We start from the raw sequence: 19946 nt of genomic DNA, 5'->3' as shown, positions 1-19946 counted from the left end.
GGGGTGTGCATGTGTGTGTATCTACATGCTAGAGTGTGTGCGGGTGTGTTTGTGTGCATGTGTGCCTGGGTATGCATCAGTGAGTGTGTGCATGCATATGGTTCTGTGTGCATGTGTGCACTGGAATGTATCTGCATGTCCGCAGCAGGGTGTGCATGTGTGCATCGCAGTGCCCATGTTCATGTAGTCATGTGCAGCAGGGGTTGCGTGTGGTTCTGCATGTGTGCCCTCAGGTGTCCATGTGCTTGTGAGCAGCACAGTGTACATTGCTTCTGCATGTGTGCACCAGGTTCTGCATGTGCGCACTGGGTTGCATGTGTGCTTGTGCATGCTGGGGTACGCATGGGCATGTGTGCACTGCAGTGTGTGCCTGTGTCCATGTGTGGGTGCACACTGGGGTACAGCTATATGTGCACTCCGGGGTGCACACATATGCATTTACATGCACTGGGATGTGCCTCAGGATGCGTGTGTAAACCTGTGCGGGTGTGCTCTGGGCACTTCTGTGCATGCGTGTGTGAGCACAGGGGCTTGTATAGGAGCACATTCATATGTGTGCATTGGGGTGTAGGGCTGTGCATGCACTGGTGGGTGCATGTTGGTGTACAGGCACCTGCCTGTGAGCACGTGTGTGTGCACAGGCACATCCCTGTGAGCTGGGGGGCACAGAAGGTGCTGGTGCCCCTCGTGGGGGAGCCTGCTCTGTGCTGGCCATGGGTGCTGGGCTCCCCGGGTCCCTCGCAGCCAGCTGGGGGCTGTACAGGGGGCCCGGTGCCCTCGCCGGGTGCTCACAGCTCCGCTGCTGTCCGCGCACGGTGTGCAAGGGCCTTGCTGACCGTCAGGGAGCCCCCAGCCCCACGGTGCTGCTCGGGGGGCTCTCACCAGCCAGGGGCAGCACCAGGCTCCCCCTCGGGCAGAGGAAACTTCCCAGGTGCCGGGGGGTGACACCAAGTTTGCTGCCATCCCAGAGCCACAGGATCGTGGGAGCGAGAGCCGCCAGGGTGGGAAACGCCTGACTGGGGCTGTGGGCATGGCAGGGGCTCTGCACCCCCTGCCCAGCTTGCCTGATGGGAAAATCCAGGACCCCATTCCTGTCAAGCAAGCTGTAATAAAACCTGGAAAGATTCAACCCCCCTTTCAGACCACCCACCCAGTGAGGAGCACGCCGGGGTGGGTGCAGGCCGCAGGAGTGTCCCAGGATGGCACCTGGGACCCCAGGCTGAGCCGTGCTGGTGGCAGACACCAGCCCCTGTGCCGACTTGCTGGGCGGGGGCTGTTTCAGGGGGGAAATAGGAAGCCGTGTCTGGGTGGCGATAGCAGCTCTGGAGAGCTCGGGGACCTCCTGTGAGCTTCCTGGGCTGTTGGTGCCGATGGAGTGGAGGGAACGCTGCAGCCTCAACTGCCCAGAGGGGTTTTAGGGGAAGAGGTTTAGATAAGAGGGGCTGCGGGAGGGCTCTGTGCCACCTGCTGAGCTCCAGGGCTGCTTCCCCTTGTAGGGGAGCGATTTGGTCCATGCCCGTAAAGGCTGAGAGCCACAGGACCACCTCAGCATCTCCGCACCAGCAGGAAAAGGCTCCCCAGCGCACGGGTGAGACCCCTGTGCAGGTGAGGGATGGGCAGCCTGCCCTGTGCCCTGTCCCAGGGCAGCCTGTGGTCCAGGGCTGGCAGCCAGCACTGGCACAGCTCTGCCTCACACCGCTCCCGCATCGGCGCTTTGACCGGTGCATGAGTGAGTTTTCAAGCCAGAAAACACACGGCCTGCCATTAAAACCAGCAAAACCCTCATCATCCCTCCTCTGCTGGCAGAGGTTTGCTCTTCCCTCTGTTATTCCCCAGCTCAAGCTCCCCACCTGGCAAGGCACAAGAGACAAATCACAGTTTAATGGTGTTGAGAGACTGTTTGTCAAAACCAAGTCAGAGGCACTCCCAGAGCCTACCGCTTCCCGGCTTGCAGGGTAGCCAGAGCAGGTTGGGAAGCAGTTCCACAGCCCTGGGGTGCAGGAGTCGTGTGTCCCTGCACCAGCTTCTTAGCCAGGGTACCTTTCCCCGTACCCATCCCCGGGGAGGGGGAGCAGGGTGCCGCAAGCACACGTGCTGCTTGATGGAGAAGAGGGAAATGCTCCAAAGATGGATGCACTCCCCACATCCTGCACTCCTCCCCAGGCAGGCAGGAGCAGGATGCTAGTTGCACCCCTTGGTCATGGTGGAGGGGGGGTAAAGCATGTAACCTCACTCAGCAGCCCCCCAGATAATCCTCCTCCCCTGGATTAGACCTGCCATCCACATCACATTCAAGTTCCTACCAGATCATGACCAAACCCATTTATTACAGGAGTTATTTAAACTCAGCTATTGCACAGCTTCCTTGGAAACCTCCCAGGCAGCAACAGGCACATCTTAGTCCCAACACGGGCTCTTTTATCTGCGTAGCATCTGCTCTTTTCACCCCTGGCTTCAACCTTGGGGCTTAACCCAGCCCAGAGCCAAACAACAACAACAAAAAAAAACTGCCCAAGGAGCAGAAGACACACACCTGCCTCCTGCTTATGGAGCCAAGGCTTCCGCAGCAGCCCAGCACATGAAGATTTGCAGCTCTGGGGCTTCGCCTTGTTTTCTCTCCTGCTCCCAGGGGCATAAAAGCAGGCCTGGCAGCACCCCCGCTCTCCTTGGTGAGGGCTCTGTGCTTGGCTGCTCGCAGGGTCTCCCCTTCCTTAAAATATTGCAGTGGCAGGAGTAGAAGAAAAACTCCTCCCCTGCTTGGATTGTCCTGTCTGCTCCTCTTTTCTGGTGTGTTAACTGGGGGTTGCAGCCTACGGTAATTCATTAACGAGCCAGACAGCGGGTCCTCTCCTAGCTCTGTGCTGCTGGGGTTTGTCGTTCTCGTCAGCTTCCCACGGGCTCCCCGTTTGCCCAGGAATCCAGGAATCCCTCTGCTCTCCAGCAAGGCTCCATCCATCGCTGCTTCTGATTCTGCCTTGCCTCCCTGGCCAGCAGGAGATCTGCTGCCATGTACCCCTGAGTATTAGCAGATTTTGTTACAGAGTATGTATTTATGCCAGCAAAAATTATTCTAGAGGTCATCCTGAATGAATTATAAAATCCAGGTGCAATGGAGGGAAGGCAGAGAAGGAGCAGGGCTACGTGGGACAAGGTAGGGAGTGGGGAGCACCCTTGCCTGGCCATACCCAACCTCCTCACCCAGGAGGTTTGCTGCTGGGTGCACACAATGGCAGTAGAAACTGAGCCTGGTTTGAAAAATGAATTTCAAAAGTACCCTGCCCTGCCGAAGACCCTCTTGCATCTCTTCTGCAGTCCCTCCTTGCTCAGGCTCTGCCTTGCAGGTACCCAGCAGCAGCAGCCCAGGGCTGGGATCTGCCTGGAGGATGTAGGTGGTGAGGAAGCAGCTCTTGGTGCTTCCAGAAAAATCACTATTCCATTTCAGGAAGGGGTGAGTTAGGGGAAGGCTTGCGCACCAGAATAGGCCATCTTCACTTCTGGCTGACTCCCACAGCCAGAGCTTGGAAATTACAATTTTGGGGCAGAGCTGGTTGCACAGTGTAAATCAGCATCGCTGCCCCTGAAACCAGCCCGGCTGCACGGAGCTACAGCACCCAAAGTCCCGTGGCAATGGAAAACTCTTCTCTCTGGGCAAACCCACGTGCACGGGCCTGTGTGTGTGGAAGAACTCAGGTTTTCTGCTCCCAGCCGTTTCCATCGGGAGTCAGCCCTTCCAACACTGAAAGCATGGAGTTTTTACCTGCTGGGTGTTATTTCTCACTTCCAGGCACCTGCCCTGAAAGGCCACTGATGCTGGAGAAAAGGCAAATTTCTGGTGTTTTTAAAGTTACCTGAAAAAGCTTGAAAGTCTTCAACTATTACAACTTTGATGCTCAAAATGGCTCTTGCAGAAGGTGCTGCTGAACACCCCACCTTTGCACGCCCCAAGGATCCTGCACCCTCCGCCCCCCCGCGCAGCCCCATCATGCAGCCAGCAGCTATTTCTGCCTCAGCGCTGCGGCGAGGGCTTTAATTTAAGCAAGCCATTTAGTTCTTTTTTTAAAGCATGAAAACTACCTCCAGATATGGCATAATGGGACCCAGTTACCTAAAAAAAAAATCCAACTGATTCCTCCTCCCAACTCCTTCAGAGAAGGGGTGTTATTATCTCCAGTAATAAATGGGGGAGCAGGAGGAGCAATATGTGATTTTCCTTTTTTTCCCCAGTTCCACTTGAAATTTGTGTCAGAAGTTTGTCCGCATGGGTAGGGAGGGGTTTGTTTTCCCTTTTTTCCCAGCAATGGCTGGAATCTGGCTGGATGCTAGTTTTCATTACAAATTTCAGCAATGCCTGTCTGTGCCGTCGCTGCTTGTTCCCTGTGTGCTCCCTCCTCTGAAGCCCAACCTCGTGCAGGGTGAGAAGGAGGGATCCCACCCCCTGGCCAAACACAGGAGGAATTCTGCTTATATAGGAATATAAGCTTATATAGAAGTAACCTATAGGAGTAACCACAAGTCTTGTACCACAGACATTTACTTCCAGCTGTCTTTGGTTTTGACAGAGCAGGGATACTCCACGTGGCTTCTCAAATGAAATAATTACAAAAACACTGAAACAAAGCTTTGCAGCAGTTAACCAAGTGAACGAATTCTCTCCAAATGAACCCCTGAAATATGCTTGGCTCAGCCTCACAAATAGATGCTTAACCTGGTAACCTGTTTTTGGGGGGAGTGGGTTGTCATGATGGATGAATTGCCTGGCCCGGGGCAGGAGCAGAGGGAATACAGAGGAGAGCACTGGCACGCAGAGGCAGGACCATGCCCACAGCACAGTGGAGTCCTTGCCCCTAAAGATCTGGGTTCCCATGCTGCTGGCATCCAGCTGGGCACCAGCAAGGGGCTGGACCTGCTTTCGGGGTGATACTCTGCAATCAACCCTTTAGCGAGGTGGAGAACTGATGTACAAACACAGCCAAACACTGCACTAGATGCTATCGGATTCTCAGTTGCTGTCACTGATAAAGGAGCGATAATTTACTCAGAGGAATGTACTTGTGTGTGCCACAAAATAAATAATCAGCAAAGCAGAGAAGAGCAGGGTCATGGTTACAGCCCATCCACGTGCCCCCAGCCTGGGGTTCCTTTGGGGTGGTGGGGGAGGCAGAGCAGGAGCAACCCCCCCTGGGGACTATGAGACCAGGGGGGTCAGGGGAGACCCAGCTGCTGCACAGGAGGGATGGGAGCACCTCTGCCATCTCCCCTGCATCGAGATCCCAGTGCACTGCACCCTCCACCCAAGCCCCCTGGTATTTGAATACAATGAATGCACTTGGATATAATGAATGCAGTCGGGTACGACATTTCCTGCTGTCCTGCTTCCCAGGAGCTGTCAGCTCTGCCTGGCATTGGCATGAAAAAACATCAGTCTGAGGTGACCACTGGGTTTGGAGCTTTAGCCCACGTGAATAACGCAGCCAAAAGGGCAAGCAGGGTGGGTGCTGGGTGCAGGGACCCAGGCAGCCCACCCACAACCTGCAGTCCACTCTCACCTCCCACCGCCAGGCTCCTCCACACCCTGCCTGGCTGGTCTCTGCGCTACCCCAGTGCAACGGATAGTTTTCTACTCCCAGCACCATTGCTGTACAGGTGAGGTCTCCAACTGCAGAGGAATGATTTCATCTTCAACTTGCTCTGCACCTCCTGCTCAACCTCATCCTCTTTGAGGTTGCTCCAAGGAAATGTCTAAGCCTATGAGAGCAGCAGCTCAACTGTCAAGCCAGCCTGAGCAGAAAGCCAACCCGATGTCCCCTGTGTGTGTGTCCCCGGGGCTGTGGCAGCGGGAGCAGAGGGTGGGGCCGGGGGCTGGCTCACACCTCCCTCACTGCGCTGGAGGGCTCTTCTCTGGGCTGTGGAGCCAACGGCACATTGGCATATATCTCCTGCTGCTCCATCAAGGACTTGTGCACACTGGCATATGTAGCCTCTTTTTCCTCTTCCAGATACTAGGAAAGGAGGGAGATAAACAAAAAACATCCTTCTGCTGGAACCTCTCTCAGCTGCTTTAAGCACCCAGGAACAGCTGTGGGGACTGGAGAAGGCACCCACATTCATTATCCAGGGTCATTTGCACCCCAGCTTGGCATGTCCCTTTGCAGCCCCCTCCCCACCCACTCAACCCATCCTGCTGCCCAAACCGTCACCCACCCACCGCCCCCAGCTTTCCACCCACCACCTCAAGCTTGGCACTGCTTTGCATCCTCCTACCTTATTGCTCTGCTTGACCTCCATGTATTCCGTCGCGGTGTTCACCGAGCAGCGGAAAGTTTCGACATTGCTGTACAACTGGCTCTCCGCTATGCCTGTGCAGTGGTTAATGACCGCGTAGTTCAAGGCATCTGCTCCCTGGCACATGAAGGAGAGGGACAAACTCTTAAGATGCTGCTGCTCCCCTGCCCGCAGCCCACAGCCCATCCTGCTGCCTTTCCTGATAAGAGCTGATGGCTGCAGGAGCGCTGGGGGGAAAAGTTAACCTGCAGCAAGGGCTGGCTCAACATTCCCCAGGGGAAATCCCATTAGTGACACCAGCCCCTCCTCGAAAGCTGCCAGAAAACTTTAGAAAATAGTTCCCAAGCAGTGACGGCAGATCAGCTGCCCTGCAGCCTCCTCAGGTGTGCTTTGCTGCAGGTTCCTAAGGCTGTTTCACCCAGACAAACAGCTCCCATGCTTGGAGGCGCTGGGCGAGAAACCTCTCAGCTCAATCCTAAATCCCCTTCCCAGGAATACTCTGCAATAGTCACATGAAATCCCTGGTTATGTCTTTCTGCTGGCGAGCAGAGCCCAAAGGATGCCTCCCAGCCTAAAGGGCCATCAACCTGGCTGAAAGCAAACGGCTCTAGCTGCTCGTTTGCTCAGTTAGGGTGTAACATCTCCCCTTCCCAGGTGAGCTCGGAGCATGTCACCCCAAGACTTTGTGTAGTTTGCCTTACTGTATGCGAAGCACTGCGAGTCCTGTCCATCTCTACAGCTGCTCCGGAGGGGGCTGGGTGAAGCAGGGACATGGTTAGACACAAGTGAAACCAGACAAAATGTATTAAAAAACCATGGTGATGCTGCAAATCGCACCATAAAGAGGGCAGGGAACCTGTTGCTCCATCAACCATCTAAGCTGGAGCAGTTCTTCAAATAAAACCAGACCGCACCTGCCAGCTGGTGATGTCCCCTCCGGCCCTCCCTGGTCCTTCAAACACTGGCCTTAAACTTTGCACCAAGCCTAGTGCAAGCCTGGCCTATGCAGCTGAGCATGTCTGGAGAAGCTGATGGTACCCACACAAATTCAAGCAGGTGCTGTGCTGGGCAGCACCCATCCTGAGAGCTGCTGTTCCCCACTTCCCGAAGGAATGAAACCTGTGGGATGGTCCCACCTCCCCTGGGGGAAGGAAACCTCTCTGGTGGAGGTCTCAGTGATGGACCCAGGAACTGGAGGGGTCAGGAAGGGAATAGGGGAGAAAAAAAGACATACAGAGAAAAACCCAAATATATCAGAAGACAGGCTCTGGTGCAGAAACAGTGTGTGTGCGGCAGTGACAGCTTTGCTTACCCTTCTTCCTCTTCCTGGACAGTATTACCAAAATGCCAACAGCAACTGCAAGCAAAAGAAGAGCCACTACGATGCCTGGAGTGAGGATGTGCCCAACCACATCCAAGCTGCAAGAAAAAAAGAGGTTTTTTCTCCCACTTCTCCCTGGAAGCAGACTTGGGAGGGAGCAGCACGGAGCAGGCACGCAGGAAGCAGCTGTGGGTGACAGGATTTGCCCCTGGGAGGAAGGAAGCAGGTGTGGTGGTGGTCATGTGCAAGTTGGGCACGGAGCAAAGCAAACTGAAAACTGCAGAATAAAATGGGCACTCAGGTCTAAGAGCTGCTGCACCTTCACTGTTTGAAGGATGAGTTCTGCACCTAATTTTGCTTTGGGTTAGTTCCACAATTTGTTGACTTTGTTGTAATGGGCAACCAGGCAAAGTGTGCCAGCTTCCCTTGAGCATGCTGATGGGAAGCCTCAGCTTTTGCTTGCCTCCTGCATCACCTCCAAGGGAAAGGAGAAGGGAGGAAGCTCTGCTGCTTTGGTCTAGTGCTTTATCAGCCGTCTGCTATGTGACTACAAAGCAGAACAGGACCCAGCTCAGCACTTGGTTTCCCATCAGCAAATGGTGTCTCTGAGTTTTGGGGAAGGAAATAGCGTGAATTCTGCAGCTGGAAACCACCAGTTCTTGCATGGGGGGAACCTGCGCCTTGCTTAATCTGCAAGACTGATGCGGAACAAGCAGGGCTTTGGCAGAGCCAAGCAACCAGGGGCACAGGGATTATTTTCCATGTGAAATGGCTGGCTGAGGGGATGAAACACTGGTATCTAAAGGCAAAAGCAGGAGGTCTGAATCCTTAAAGGAGGTGTGAAGAGTCCAGAGGGCTGCAGGGGTCCAGCTGCAAAGAGACCTCATGGAGGGAGGTGGGTGCTGCAGGCAGGAGCTGGTACTCACTGTGGAGGGCTGGAGCCTTTGTTGTGTGAGAGATCGGATCCTGGTTGCACAGCTTCCTCCCGGGGAGCTGTCTGTGTGGGGACTGATACAGAGCTAGTGGGATCGGGGCACTTGGTGGTGGTGGTGTAGGGTGATGCTGGGGAGAAGGAAGGAGGAGCTGTAACAGGAAGAGGAGAGGCTCAGTCAGTCTCCATGGGGAAAAATGCTGTGGGCCTTGCAGTGAGTCAAAGGTGACCCACTTACAGTCACACCAGGAGAACCTGGGTCCCCTCTGCCACATCCAGAGCATGCTCCTTGAGGTGGGAGGGCTGTAAACCCTTGCTCCTGCCCAGGAGGCTTTTTGCAGTCCTGATCCCCTCCAAAACACCCACACAGCAGAGCTCACTCTGCAGTTACGGGGGTCTAGGCACCCCATGCCCAGCCCAGTACTAACACAACAGCCTTGTATGAGTGTCCCACCATGGGGGCTGGTCTCTGGCAAGGGGACAGAGAGGAACATTCCCTAAGTGCAAGCCCTGGTGCCTACAGCAGGAAATGGGGGGGAGCATGGTGGGGTGAGAAACTCCCCAGTATTATAAAACATAAAATTATAAGATAAGGCAAGGAGAGCACAAACAGGACTGGCAGGATTTGATGAGAGGGTACAAGAGCAGGGTAGCACAGCCCGGCAATGAGGGTGGCTGACCCTGGGGTGCCGAAAAGGGGCTGTGGTGAGACATGGGCATGGAGAATGGGTGAAAGCAGCATCTGACATGGTGGCAGCCTGGTGACACACCCTGGGGCTGCCCCACATGGCATGGGCACCCACATCCTCCAGGCTGCCCCTCACCGCAGCCCCCGCTCCCAGCACTTGGAGGGGGACACACCAACGCTGGACCTGGGGGACCCGTAAGTACTGACCTGGGGACACGATCACCTTCACACTGTCCTTGTCATCAGGCCACAATATGCTGTTTCGCACCCCGCAGAAGTAGCTGCCCTCATCACTCTTAACCAGACCCTCCATGGTCACCGTGAAACTCTGCAGGTTACGATTATCACGGATGGAGAATCGGTCCTGCCGCACGTAGGGCCGCGTTTCCGAGGTGATGACAATGTCATGATTACAGGTCAGAACTGTTCCCGGTTTGCACCAGTATTTCGGCAACATCTCCTGGCTAGACTTGTACGTGCAGGTGACCGAGAGGGACTGCCCCAGGAATCCTTGCACGGCGCCGGGCCCCCTCACCGCCCAGCAGCCTGCGGAGACACGGGGAGCCGCGGGAGCGCTGTCGCCGCGCCCGTCGGGGCTGCCGCGGGGCTCGGGGGCTCCGGGCCGGCCTTACCTGGCAGCAGCGCCCAGGTGAGCAGAGGCAGGAGCTCCATGGCTGCTCCGGGACGGCGAGGCTCGGTGTCCAGCCGTGCCCGGTTCCTCGCTGCGGGGCTCCGGGGCCACGCTAGCGGCACCGCCCCCACCCCCCACCCCCACCCCGCGTCGGAGCGGAGCGCTGGGACCCGCGGGGCTGCCTGACGGCGGGGGTCGCCCGGGAAGGGGCAGAGGTGTGGGGTGACACGGAGAAGCTTTATTGTGGCCGCCGGCGGCGACGGGAGAGGCGCGGTGGGCCCCGGCGCTGTCCCTGCCCGCCCCGTCGGGGCCGGGCCGGGCCGGGGCGGAGCGGCGCCGGCTGCGGCCGGGGGGTCCCCAGCGGGTGCTCAGCCGGGGCACGGCTCCACGCACGGCCCCCAGCCCTGCAACTGCAGCCCGGCCAGCGCCGGCGAGTAGCTCAGGGGGCTGGAGCTGCCCCTCGGGTGGCCGGGGGTCTTCGGACGGAGGCTGGGAGCTGGCCTGAGGCTGAGGGGCTGCCAATGCGACAGGGGGACGGAACAGTGTGTGCCCGCCCGTCACTGGCCTGCCCCTTTCCCTTGCCACCCCCCCACGGCCAGGTGCCATCTCGTCCTGGCCCCCAGCATGATGGTCACTGTTGCTGGGGGGGCGGGGAAGACACATGCAGGACACGATCACCTTCCCCGCGTTGCTCTTCCCCCCTGCGGCTTTGGCCATTGACCCCCCCCAGCAGTAGGTGCCCATAGCTGGCCCCTCCACGATCACTGTCAAGGCCCGGTGCGCGCAATTGTCCCAGACGGAGAATCGGTCCAGCCACACCACAGGCTGCAGCTCTGAGGTGGTGACAATGTCAGCAGCACAGGTATAAATTTTTGCCAGTTTGCACCAGAAATTATGCTTTGTCTCCTGGCCAGGCTGGTGTATGCAGGTCACTGAGAAGGACTCTGCAAGGCATTCCTGCATGATGCTGGTCCCCATCACCACTCGGCAGCCTGCAGAGGCACACAGAGCCGCAGGAGAGCTGCCACCACACCGACACCTCCTGCCCCATCAGGCTGGTCCCATGTGGGCCAGAGCCCCAGGCATCCCCTCAGCCCTACCTGCCAGCAGCATCCAGCCGAGCAGCAGCATGAGCAGCATGGACAGGCTGGCTTGGGCCGTGTCTGGGGCTTTGCTTCCTCCACTGCCTGGGGTACCCAACCCGTTGCCGGAGGTTTAGCAAGGACATGGGGTTTCTTATTTTTTCCGGCCTCAACTGACTTCCAGCCTCCTCTATCACTGAGAGCACTGCCATGAACTGATCGCTGAGCCCTCCTGCTCCACTGCTGCCCCAGGGGCTCTCCTTTCTGCCCCCAGCACAGCCCCCCCCACGGGGGGCAGTCCTGCCTCTCCCTGCCTCATTGCCACACTCCCCAGGGGCTCTGGCCAGGCAGGGCACCCAGCGGGGGTCTGCCTCTCAAGGGGTGGCTCAGCACTGCACAGGGGCTCCCTGAGCCCCAAACGTGCCCCCCAGGCTGGGGGCAATGCTCGCGTGTGGGCACCCTGTCCCCACCATGGGAAAGGCAGACGAGGAACCCCAGCATCCTGTCCCTGTGCAGCTGGACAGGAGCCCCCATTCCCGCTGCCCTGGCCAGCACATCCCTCCTGGCTGTCCCCAGCACATCCCCTCTGCAGGGCACAGTCCCCATGCACAGTGCCCCTGTCAGGTCTCTCCAGGCCTCCCCTGTGTCCCCATCCCTTGTCCCCTGGAAGAACCAGCCCCTCCCAGTGTCCTTCCTTCTGCCCATCAGTGACTTGCTGAGCCTGTGCTGCGCTGGGCAAACCCTTCAGAAGAAGCTCCCAGGGGTGAGAGGGGGTTTGGGGATGGGCAGGACAAATGCAGCCCATGCACAGGGACCAGACCCGTGCTGGGTGTCACAGAGTCTTTCTCCTACAGCCCCAGGCTGGTCCCGGCTCGGACCAAAGCCTCTCATGCAGACCAGCTGCTGATACCATCACAGCTCCATTCCTAGCAAAGGCTGGGAGGCAGCTTTATGGCCAACGGTTTGTTCTAATTCGGTGGTGCTGAGGGTGTTCCTTGGTGGAGACACAACTGAGCTGTCCCTGACTTGTGCCTGGCCCTGATCCTTGGCCCTGACAGTGGCTGCCTATGGGTGAAGGGTCCCTGCCCAGAGCATCACCGGGGCCAGGCTCTGGGCTGCTGGGTGTCCCTATGCAGTTGCTCCTGCATCCCCTCCCCTGCAGGGGACAACCTGGGAGCCCTGCAGTTCCCCATGGCTCTGACTTGGAGCTGCTCCCTACATGTGGTGGCTTTGGGGCAGGGCTGTCCCTGCCTGACAGTGCCAGGAGCTGTCATCCCTGGATGGGGCACTTGGGATGGGAGGTCTCACCTACTCCATCAGTGCCTCCTTCCCAGAGCTTCCCTGCTCCTGCCTGCTCACTCAGGAGGTGGCACCGGCCAGGCCCAGGAAGATGAGACCCTTCAGACCCACCAGGAGCAGACAGTGAACATGGAGTTGGGACCTCAGTGGATGGAAGCACAGCCCTGGCCCCCATGCCCCTGGTGGGCTCCCAGCCCCTGGCTGGCAGGAGCAGGCAGTGGAGCCACAGGCAGAGCGAGGTGTGGGGGCCCTGGCCGTGCTCCCCAGCTCTCTCCCTCCTGGGCAGCCAAGCTGCTGCATCTGCAGTGGAGGTTTTGCCACGTGGGGCCAGAGTGGGCTGCAAATTGCTGGTTTGTGCCGGCTCCTGGCACCTCGGCCATTTTAGTTCCTTAAACAAAGCTGAAGAGCAACAGCTCTCCTCCAAAGCTGCCTGGGGCGATGCCATTGAAGCTGGTTGTGCCATGAGATGTGGGACTTGTCATAGCCCTGAGGAGGATGGAGGCAGCCACGCTGCTCTCCCTGACGTGGCTGTTAATGCCAGCCACCCTGTGGGACACAAGCACACGTAAGGAGCAGGGTTTCTGCAGGGTCTCAGCAGTGTGCTAGTGCCTGCTTTTTGGAGATGGCAGAACCTGGGAAATAATAGGAGCAAGGAGAAAAGAAGCCCGTGGTGCAGCTGGGTGTGATGTGAGCTTTGCTCTCAGGCTGAGGGTGGCATGTTGCCGTGGTGGGGGAGACAGCTGGGGGAGGACACTGTTCCCCCACGCTTGCTCAGCTGGAGATGGGCATTTGGTTGCATCAGGCAGGGCTGGCAGGGTGAGGGCTCCTCTCCCCACACCAGGTCTCAGCTGGGACATGGTAGAGCTGGCACCCACATGGCCCCCCTGTGGTGCTGCAACATGTCCCACACATCAGCACGGCAGCCACCAGTGCCCTGGGCAGAGCTGGCAGTTGAAGGAGGGAGCAGGCAGGCAGACAAACAGACAGGCACCCGCAGGATACTCAGTCTTTATTGCAAAATTATCTTCAGTCTGCAGCTCCAGCTCAGCAGATGCAGCCTCTCTGTGCCCCAGACCCTCCTGTCTCCAGCACAGGGGATGCCAGGAGGGGCTGAGACTTCGCAGGGGGAGAAGCACCCAGAGCCAAGCAGCTGCTGGCATGGGGCAGCTGTGGTGGGTGGCATAGCCTCAGTAGGGTCGGGGGCAAGGGAGCAGGAGGGCATCCCTGGGGTCCTGAGGTGGTTGGGGAGGGAGGGCAGGCCGGTGTCCTGGCCGCCTCAAAGAGCTGCAGGTCTTCCTGGCCGCAGGTCCTGTGCCGGCTCCTCACCCAGGTGGCCCCACATGCCAGCATCAGCGCCACCAATACCTTCACGCTGAGGAAGAGCAGCAGGTAGGTAACACTGAGCTGGGACCTGGGTAGCAGAAAGGAGATGATGCCAGAGCCTAAGTAAGGTCTGGGCAGCAAGGATGGGGACTGGGGCACTTGCATGTCTGCCAGCTGCCCGCTTGACCCTGGGATGCTCCTGGGGGCTGCTGCAACCAGGGAGACCCAGGGCTGGGGGATGCTGCCGGTGGCTTGCCCAGACCCTGAGCCCTGACTTACGCCACTGCAGGCTCCCCAGAGCCTGTGGGGTACGGGGAGTTGGTGGCCAACAGGCTCATGTCACTGTCCTTGGTTGTGGCTGAACCAGCTGTGAAGAAAACAGAGTCAGAGCAAAGTGGAGTCCCCTCCGGCACCCTGTCCTGCCCCCTGCACAGGGAGTCTCTGCCCTGAGACTTTGTCCATGGAGGTGCAGGAGGAGGAGAGGGGGGTCCCTAGGCAATGTGGTGGGTGGTGAGGAGGAGGAGGAAGAAAAAAAGGGGGTTTACTGGGAGGAACTGGAAACCCTAAAGGATGGGCTCGTGGAAGCTGAGACACTGAATGGGAGGCTCTGCTCTGCACGAAGCTCTGTGCACTCTTCTCCATCCCTTGTCCAAATTTGTAACAGGACAGCCCCCAGCAGGTCCTGGTGCCTGCAAGGAGCTTGTTCCCTCTTTGAGAACCCCTGTGTTCCCCTGGCTGGGGAGGCCTTGTCCCCAGTGTTGTGACCCAAATGACAGGCTCCATAGCACGCCCCTGCCTTGCTCCCAGCCCTGGCTTTACCTGTGGAGACTGTCACCTCGGTGGTGTGCCACTGGTTGAACCACCATCTCCTCCTCACCCCGCACGAGTACCAGCCTGCGTCCCCCAGAGTGACACTTCCCAGTGTCACCGTGAATGAGTGTGCCATGTGGTTGTCCCTGATGGACACCCTGCCCTGTGTCACCATCACCTCTGAGCCATTGGTTTGGGCGATGTAGGTGAAGCAAAACCAGAGGAAGCTCGGGCGGCACCAGTACTTGGAGTAGAGCTCATAGCCTGGCTCATAGCTGCAGGACACTGTCAGTGAGCCACCCTGGTCAGCCATCACTTTCATGGGGCCCGTCACTGCCCAGCCACCTGTGGGGGACAGGGAGAGATGCTGCAAGCATGTACCAGCATTTACCTGGGGAATGGGGAGGGATCTGAGCCCTGGATTCCCTGGAGCACCCTGTCCCAAGGGAGGCTGTGCACCAGGGAGCAGTGCTGAGATATCCCCAGTCATCAAAACAGAGCCCCCGTCAAGCGTATGTGTCATTAAATGAGCCAAAAGCCTTACTACCAGCGTTCATATGACAGCAACACAAGCATATCTCAGAGATCACCCCTGTAGCCATCCACTGGCCACAAGAAAAGGAGAGTATCAGCTGGGCTCTTGCTGTGACCATGGTGGCTCCCTGGGCTGGTTCAGTCCCAGCCTCTGCAGCTCTGCCCAGAGTCTGTGGGGTGGGAAGTGCCTGTGCTCCTGGGTCTCACCTGGGAAAAGGGTCCAAACCAAGAAAATCCTCATTTTCCAGCTTCTTCCTCCTGATGCAGATTTTCCCCTGTGGTTATTCAAGAAGCACCCTGTGGGATGGAGCCAGTTTCACAGCACCCAGGCGTCCCAGGAGTTTCCCAAGACTCCTTCTCCAGTCGCTTCCTTGGGCAGTGTTTACCCGCAAGCCCTAGATGTCTTGTCTAAAAACGGTTGCTTCCTTCCCTTCTGCCAGGGACCATGACTCACCCTGGGGGTGTCTCATGAGAGAAACTCTGCTTTTGCTCTGAGGCACCCACTGATTCCCAGCCAAATGCCAAAATGCAGCAGGTTCCTCTATCGTGATGCTGATCCTGGAGTAGGGCACAGCCCCTTCCCTGTGCACACAGCCTGAAGGGCTTTGGGAAGATTTGCAGCGGAGTGGGGGTCCAGGGACCAGGCTAGAGAGAATGCATGTCAGCCCCTGTGGGTGGACTGGTTGAGATTGCTGGGACACCCTCCCAGTTGTGATGGACTGGGGTGATGGGCTGGGATGATGGACCGGGATGATGGACTGGGATGATGGACAGCCATCCTCACTGCACTGCTGGTCCCTGGCTCCCGAGCTGGCTGTCAGTGAAAGCTGGGCTGGTTTTGTTTGTTTTCTCAAGCAGAAGTGTCTTATTTCCCCCCCAAAACTGCCTTTTTTGGCACAGCTGTGGCTTTTGAGTGACAACACTCTTTTTCTCCAAAAATTAAATGTTTTCCACTGAAAGTTTTAGAAACCCAAACACATAAGCAAAGCCACTTCCCTGGCAGCTGCCTTGCCGTCGGCTTTCTTCCTCCATGCCCCTTGGAAAGAGCAGAAAGCACAAACCCTGGACCTGCAGGAGGCTAAGGCAGCTCCTTCCTCCTTGCCTTCCTCTCCTTGTCCCCACCATGGCAAGAAGAAGCTCTGGGTTTTCCTTCTGGTCTTCAAGTAACCCCCTTCATTCCCAGCAAACAGCCTGACTGGCTATGAGCCAAGTTGCCGCAAACAGCAACAAGATCTAAACCCGAGAAGAGGATGGAGATCACAAACCTGCTTTCTGCTGAGAAGCCTCCCTGGCAAGGCTGGGCAGCCAGGGCTCCAGCCGCCTCCCCAGCTGCTCTCATCCCCCTTGCTTTGAGTGTCGGTTCCCATCGCCCCCTCCCAACATAGCCCAAGCAGTACCAGGGTATCCCGGGGACCCCCACAGGGGACAGCAGCAGCACAGTGGTTCTGTGGGTGCACCAGATTGTCCCCTCTCCCCTCCAGACCGAGTTCCTGCAGAGGAATTTTTTTTATTGGCTTTATGTGAACCCAAAGCAATCTGTTTGCTGCTGAGCTGGGCAAACAACCCGCTCCTCAGCCTGTGCAGGAATCAGGGAGGGGTTGGTTGGTGATGGAACAGCAGCAGCCACTTCCTGCTCCTTCGCCTCTGCTGCCACAGCGATGACATCCCCAGGGGTGATCACAAGGACATCCCTGGGGGTGACCCAGCAGGGACCGTCTGCCCATGAAGGATGCTTTGCTAGGAGTAAACCTCTTCTCCTGGAGAATGTTGGCTGGGCATCTCCGTCACCTCCTGCTGACACAGGGTGTTTGTGAGGATGCTGGTGTTCTCCAGCTTGAGGTTTGGTTCTGTGTCACTGTGGCCACCCTGGCCAGGGGACAGCGTGTCCCCACAGCCCTGGGGCACAGCTGGGCAGTGTGGGGGCTGCCCAGGGTGAGCAACCACACTGCATGGGCCCTGCCTGTGCTGCCCACACTGCCCGCACCAGGGGCTCTCACCTCTGCCAAGTTCAGCAAGTTGTCGTAGACGGGGCTGTCATCCAGCTCTGTGGCAATGCCTGGTTTGCGGGGGGCAGCACAGACTTGGGTGGCAGAAAGAACAGACTCAAGGGCAGGTTTTCTGTGTTGCTGGGAGTGGGGAGCTCCCTGCAGCCCCGTGCCCAGGGTGGGTTTGTCCCCCATGTCCTGGGATGGGCACCGGGGTGTGCCTGGGACAGGGCACACAAGGGCACCATTACCTTCCCTCCTCCTGCATCTCCTGCACAGGATGCAGAGGAGCCTGGTGGAGCCAGCAAGAGCCAGGAGGGAGAACAGGACCACCATAAGGGAGAGCAGGACCATGTTCAGGACTGGCCCCCCGGGGCTGGAGGTGAGGGGAGAGGCATTGGGCTGGTTCTCCCCCTCCCAAGACTGGTACTTTGTTTCTGCAGTGCCCTCCCGCAGTCCCTCCACAGCCAGCCTTGGGGAGGGAGGCAAAGCAGGACAGCAGCCTGGAACCCCACTTTTAGTCTGGTGTTGCATCACCCCAAGTGCCCAGACTGATGGATGAAGACCCTTTGTGTCCCTGTGTGAGCCCCCTTGCACAAGGGCACCCACTGCTGCCCACAGCAGTGAAAAACCCTACCCTTCCCCATGCCCACCCTGTGCCCTAGGGCCCCAGGCTCACCCCATGGTGGTGGCATTTGTTGCGGGGGTATGCTCCATCATGGTGCTGGAGATCCAGGGGGTGAGGGTGGCCAGAGGAGCTGCTGGGGTAGCTGCTACTGCTGCAAAAACAAAGGCCCTGGTGGGAACTGAGGGTTGGAGGTGGCCATGGGTCACCCACATCTCCTCCAGCAGCAGGTGAATACTTGCCCGTGTCCCCTCCAGCCCATGCCTTTGCCCTGCCCACATCCTTGTGGGATGCACCCTGCCTGCCTGCCTCCCGCTGCATCTCCAGGCCATGTGTCCCATGGACAGACATCACCTGCCATGAACCAGAGGTTTCCTTGAGGCCAATGGGGTTTCATTCACCCTTTTTCCTTGTCTAGAAACTCAGTGTTGTATCGTTTGGCCATCAGAGGTGGGTTTGGCAGGTACTCCCTGGCTCCAGCGCTGGGGCCTAGCACCAGTACTTGCTGCCACGTGTAGCCGGTGGCTCTGCCATCCTGCCTGCATGGTGATGGGTGCCGGGAGCCCCAAAACCAGGCTAGGGCTGTACCCTGCATTGTGCTCTGCCTGCATCTGCCAGCATGCCCTGAAGAAAGCAACTTGTCACCCCCTCAAGGTCCCAGGGGATCTATCCTGCATCGCTGCCTCCTCCCAGGTCACTGCTGGCCCATGAGCCAGTGGTGTCTCCAAAAAAGGGTCCTAGCCAGCAAAACCTGCAGTGAACCAAACAACAGGGCTTACCTGGGAGCACCCTCACTGTCACTGGCTCCATCAGGTCGCTGCCTGTCCTCTCCACCCCGCACCAGTAACTCCCAGCATCTGTCTCAGAGAGGTTTTGCACGGTGAGCAGGACCACGCAGAAGATGTGGCTGTCCTGGATGGAGACCCGGCCATGCTGCTGGGGCACATCCCTGCCCGCCGTCTCCACCACCTTGCGGCAGGAGTGCCGACTGGCCCCCTCGCACCAGTACTTGTTGTAGTCCTCATAGCCCCGGGGGTACCAGCAGCGGAGGGAGAGCTTCTCCCCAGCGTGGCCACTGACCTCCCTGGGGACAACCAGAGCCTGGCAAACTGCAAAGAAACCCACCGTGACACCAGAGAGAAACAGGGCTGCAGTCAGCCTTCCCCCAGGCCCCTCCTTCTTGGCTCCCTTTGGAAAGAAGCACTTTGGGAGGACCCCATCTGCTAGCTTTTAGCTGTAGACATGCCTGCCGATGGGAGGCTTTGGCTCTGTTGGTGCCTGACATGGAGCCTGTGCCCTGGGGGGGCTCAGCAGCCCCAGCCCCTTGGTGCCAGTGGGAGCCAGAGCATCACCAGTGCGGTCAGAGCCTGTCCTCACCTGGCAGAAGGAGCCAGCTCCAGCCCAGCAATATCCCCATCATCCCACTTTGCTCTGGAGATCAGCATCAGCCTCCTGTGCAGGGTGGTGAGCTGGGGGATGCTGAGCTGATGTGTGGTCTCGATGTCTTTTGCTGCTCTTTCCTCAGGCAGGAGGCGGTGGCGAAGCACGCTGCTCTGCAGCTGGGTTATTTTTATCTGGCCGGGCTTCGCCTTGAGGTTGGGGTTTTTCTGCTGTGGGTGAAAAGCTGCTGAGATGCTTTCTGCAGAGTGGCACATCTGAAGCACACTGGGGAGGGTGGGCAGCTGCAGAAACAGGACATAGGACTCCATGCACCTCATTTGACAGGGCAGTGTAGGAGAAGAGGGGTCTTCACCCCAAACGGCTGCTGCAGGGAGATGCTGGAGCACATGAGCTGAGTGGAGTTTCCAAGGCCAAAACAGGGCAAAACCAGCCTGGAAGTTTTAATCTTTGCTTGATCTTTGCAGAACCCACCTCACGTTCCTGGGGGTGTTGGAGGCTGTGTGTTGTGGTGCTCCCTCTTGGCCAGGCTAAAGAGTGATGCCAGGATGGGCTTAGACTCCCCGGTGCCCGGAGGGTGTCACCTCAGCCCCTGGCCTGCTTTTCAGCTGAGAGGGACATGCCAGACCCTGCCAGATCTCGGGGATGCAGGTGCCTGGCCCCAACCCTGGGCTCTGCTGGGGTCTGCGGCACTGAGCTGGTTTGGGGGGAGGCAGGAGACACAAGGCGTATGGAGAGTGAGGAACGGGAGTGATCCGGACATTGCCTGGAGCTGCTGTGTGGTGTGAGGGCTGTGGCTGGGCAACTGGGGTTGGCTCTGCCAGTGGTGCTTGCTGGGACAGAGCGACTGGGATGATGTGGGGCTTCCTCCTCCTCTGGCTTTCTTATCCCAGGTATGACTGTGCTGGGGCTCAGGGGAAAAGTGGGAGCATGGATGCATCACTACAGCTGGTCCAGGCAGTGGCTCTGCCTGTGTTCCCGCTCTCCATTTGGCACAGGAGCTTCTTGCCCATGATGAAGCCTGGGTTGCCCTTGGG

General features: G+C 58.2%; 3 protein-coding genes across 5 annotated transcripts; all 3 read right to left on the bottom strand.

Moving 5' to 3' along the window:
• Positions 1-4513: 4513 nt before the first annotated feature.
• On the bottom strand, positions 4514-10001 carry LOC106112865 (CMRF35-like molecule 2). Of its 2 annotated transcripts, none has more exons than XM_055797053.1 (7): positions 9855-10001; positions 9430-9768; positions 8530-8686; positions 7595-7701; positions 6984-7036; positions 6262-6399; positions 4514-5999 (listed from the first exon to the last, which is right to left on the bottom strand). In XM_055797053.1, exons 1-7 carry the CDS (start codon positions 9892-9894, stop codon positions 5865-5867), a joined length of 969 nt encoding a protein of 322 aa, XP_055653028.1. In that variant the 5' UTR covers positions 9895-10001; the 3' UTR covers positions 4514-5864. The 2 variants fall into 2 exon arrangements, with proteins under 2 accessions (XP_055653028.1, XP_055653029.1); XM_055797054.1 differs by having other exon boundaries at positions 5952-6085.
• An 80-nt stretch (positions 10002-10081) lies between these two features.
• On the bottom strand, positions 10082-15537 carry LOC101911421 (CMRF35-like molecule 7). Of its 2 annotated transcripts, XR_008745997.1 has the most exons (5): positions 15109-15537; positions 14377-14712; positions 13837-13924; positions 10954-13645; positions 10082-10845 (listed from the first exon to the last, which is right to left on the bottom strand). XR_008745997.1 is itself a non-coding variant. In XM_027795678.2 (4 exons), exons 1-4 carry the CDS (start codon positions 15140-15142, stop codon positions 13279-13281), a joined length of 825 nt encoding a protein of 274 aa, XP_027651479.1. In that variant the 5' UTR covers positions 15143-15537; the 3' UTR covers positions 10082-13278. The 2 variants fall into 2 exon arrangements, 1 of the variants encoding a protein (XP_027651479.1); XM_027795678.2 differs by having other exon boundaries at positions 10082-13645.
• An 884-nt stretch (positions 15538-16421) lies between these two features.
• LOC101911243 (CMRF35-like molecule 8) lies at positions 16422-18965 on the bottom strand. Its single transcript, XM_055797139.1, has 4 exons — positions 18889-18965; positions 18291-18620; positions 17566-17665; positions 16422-17262 (listed from the first exon to the last, which is right to left on the bottom strand). Exons 1-4 carry the CDS (start codon positions 18929-18931, stop codon positions 16686-16688), a joined length of 1050 nt encoding a protein of 349 aa, XP_055653114.1. The 5' UTR covers positions 18932-18965; the 3' UTR covers positions 16422-16685.
• Between the last annotated feature and the right edge of the window lie 981 nt (positions 18966-19946).

Source organism: Falco peregrinus, chromosome 2, assembly GCF_023634155.1.
Source record: "Falco peregrinus isolate bFalPer1 chromosome 2, bFalPer1.pri, whole genome shotgun sequence".
Taxonomy (NCBI): domain Eukaryota; kingdom Metazoa; phylum Chordata; class Aves; order Falconiformes; family Falconidae; genus Falco; species Falco peregrinus.
This window is presented reverse-complemented; position numbering and strand designations above follow the sequence as displayed.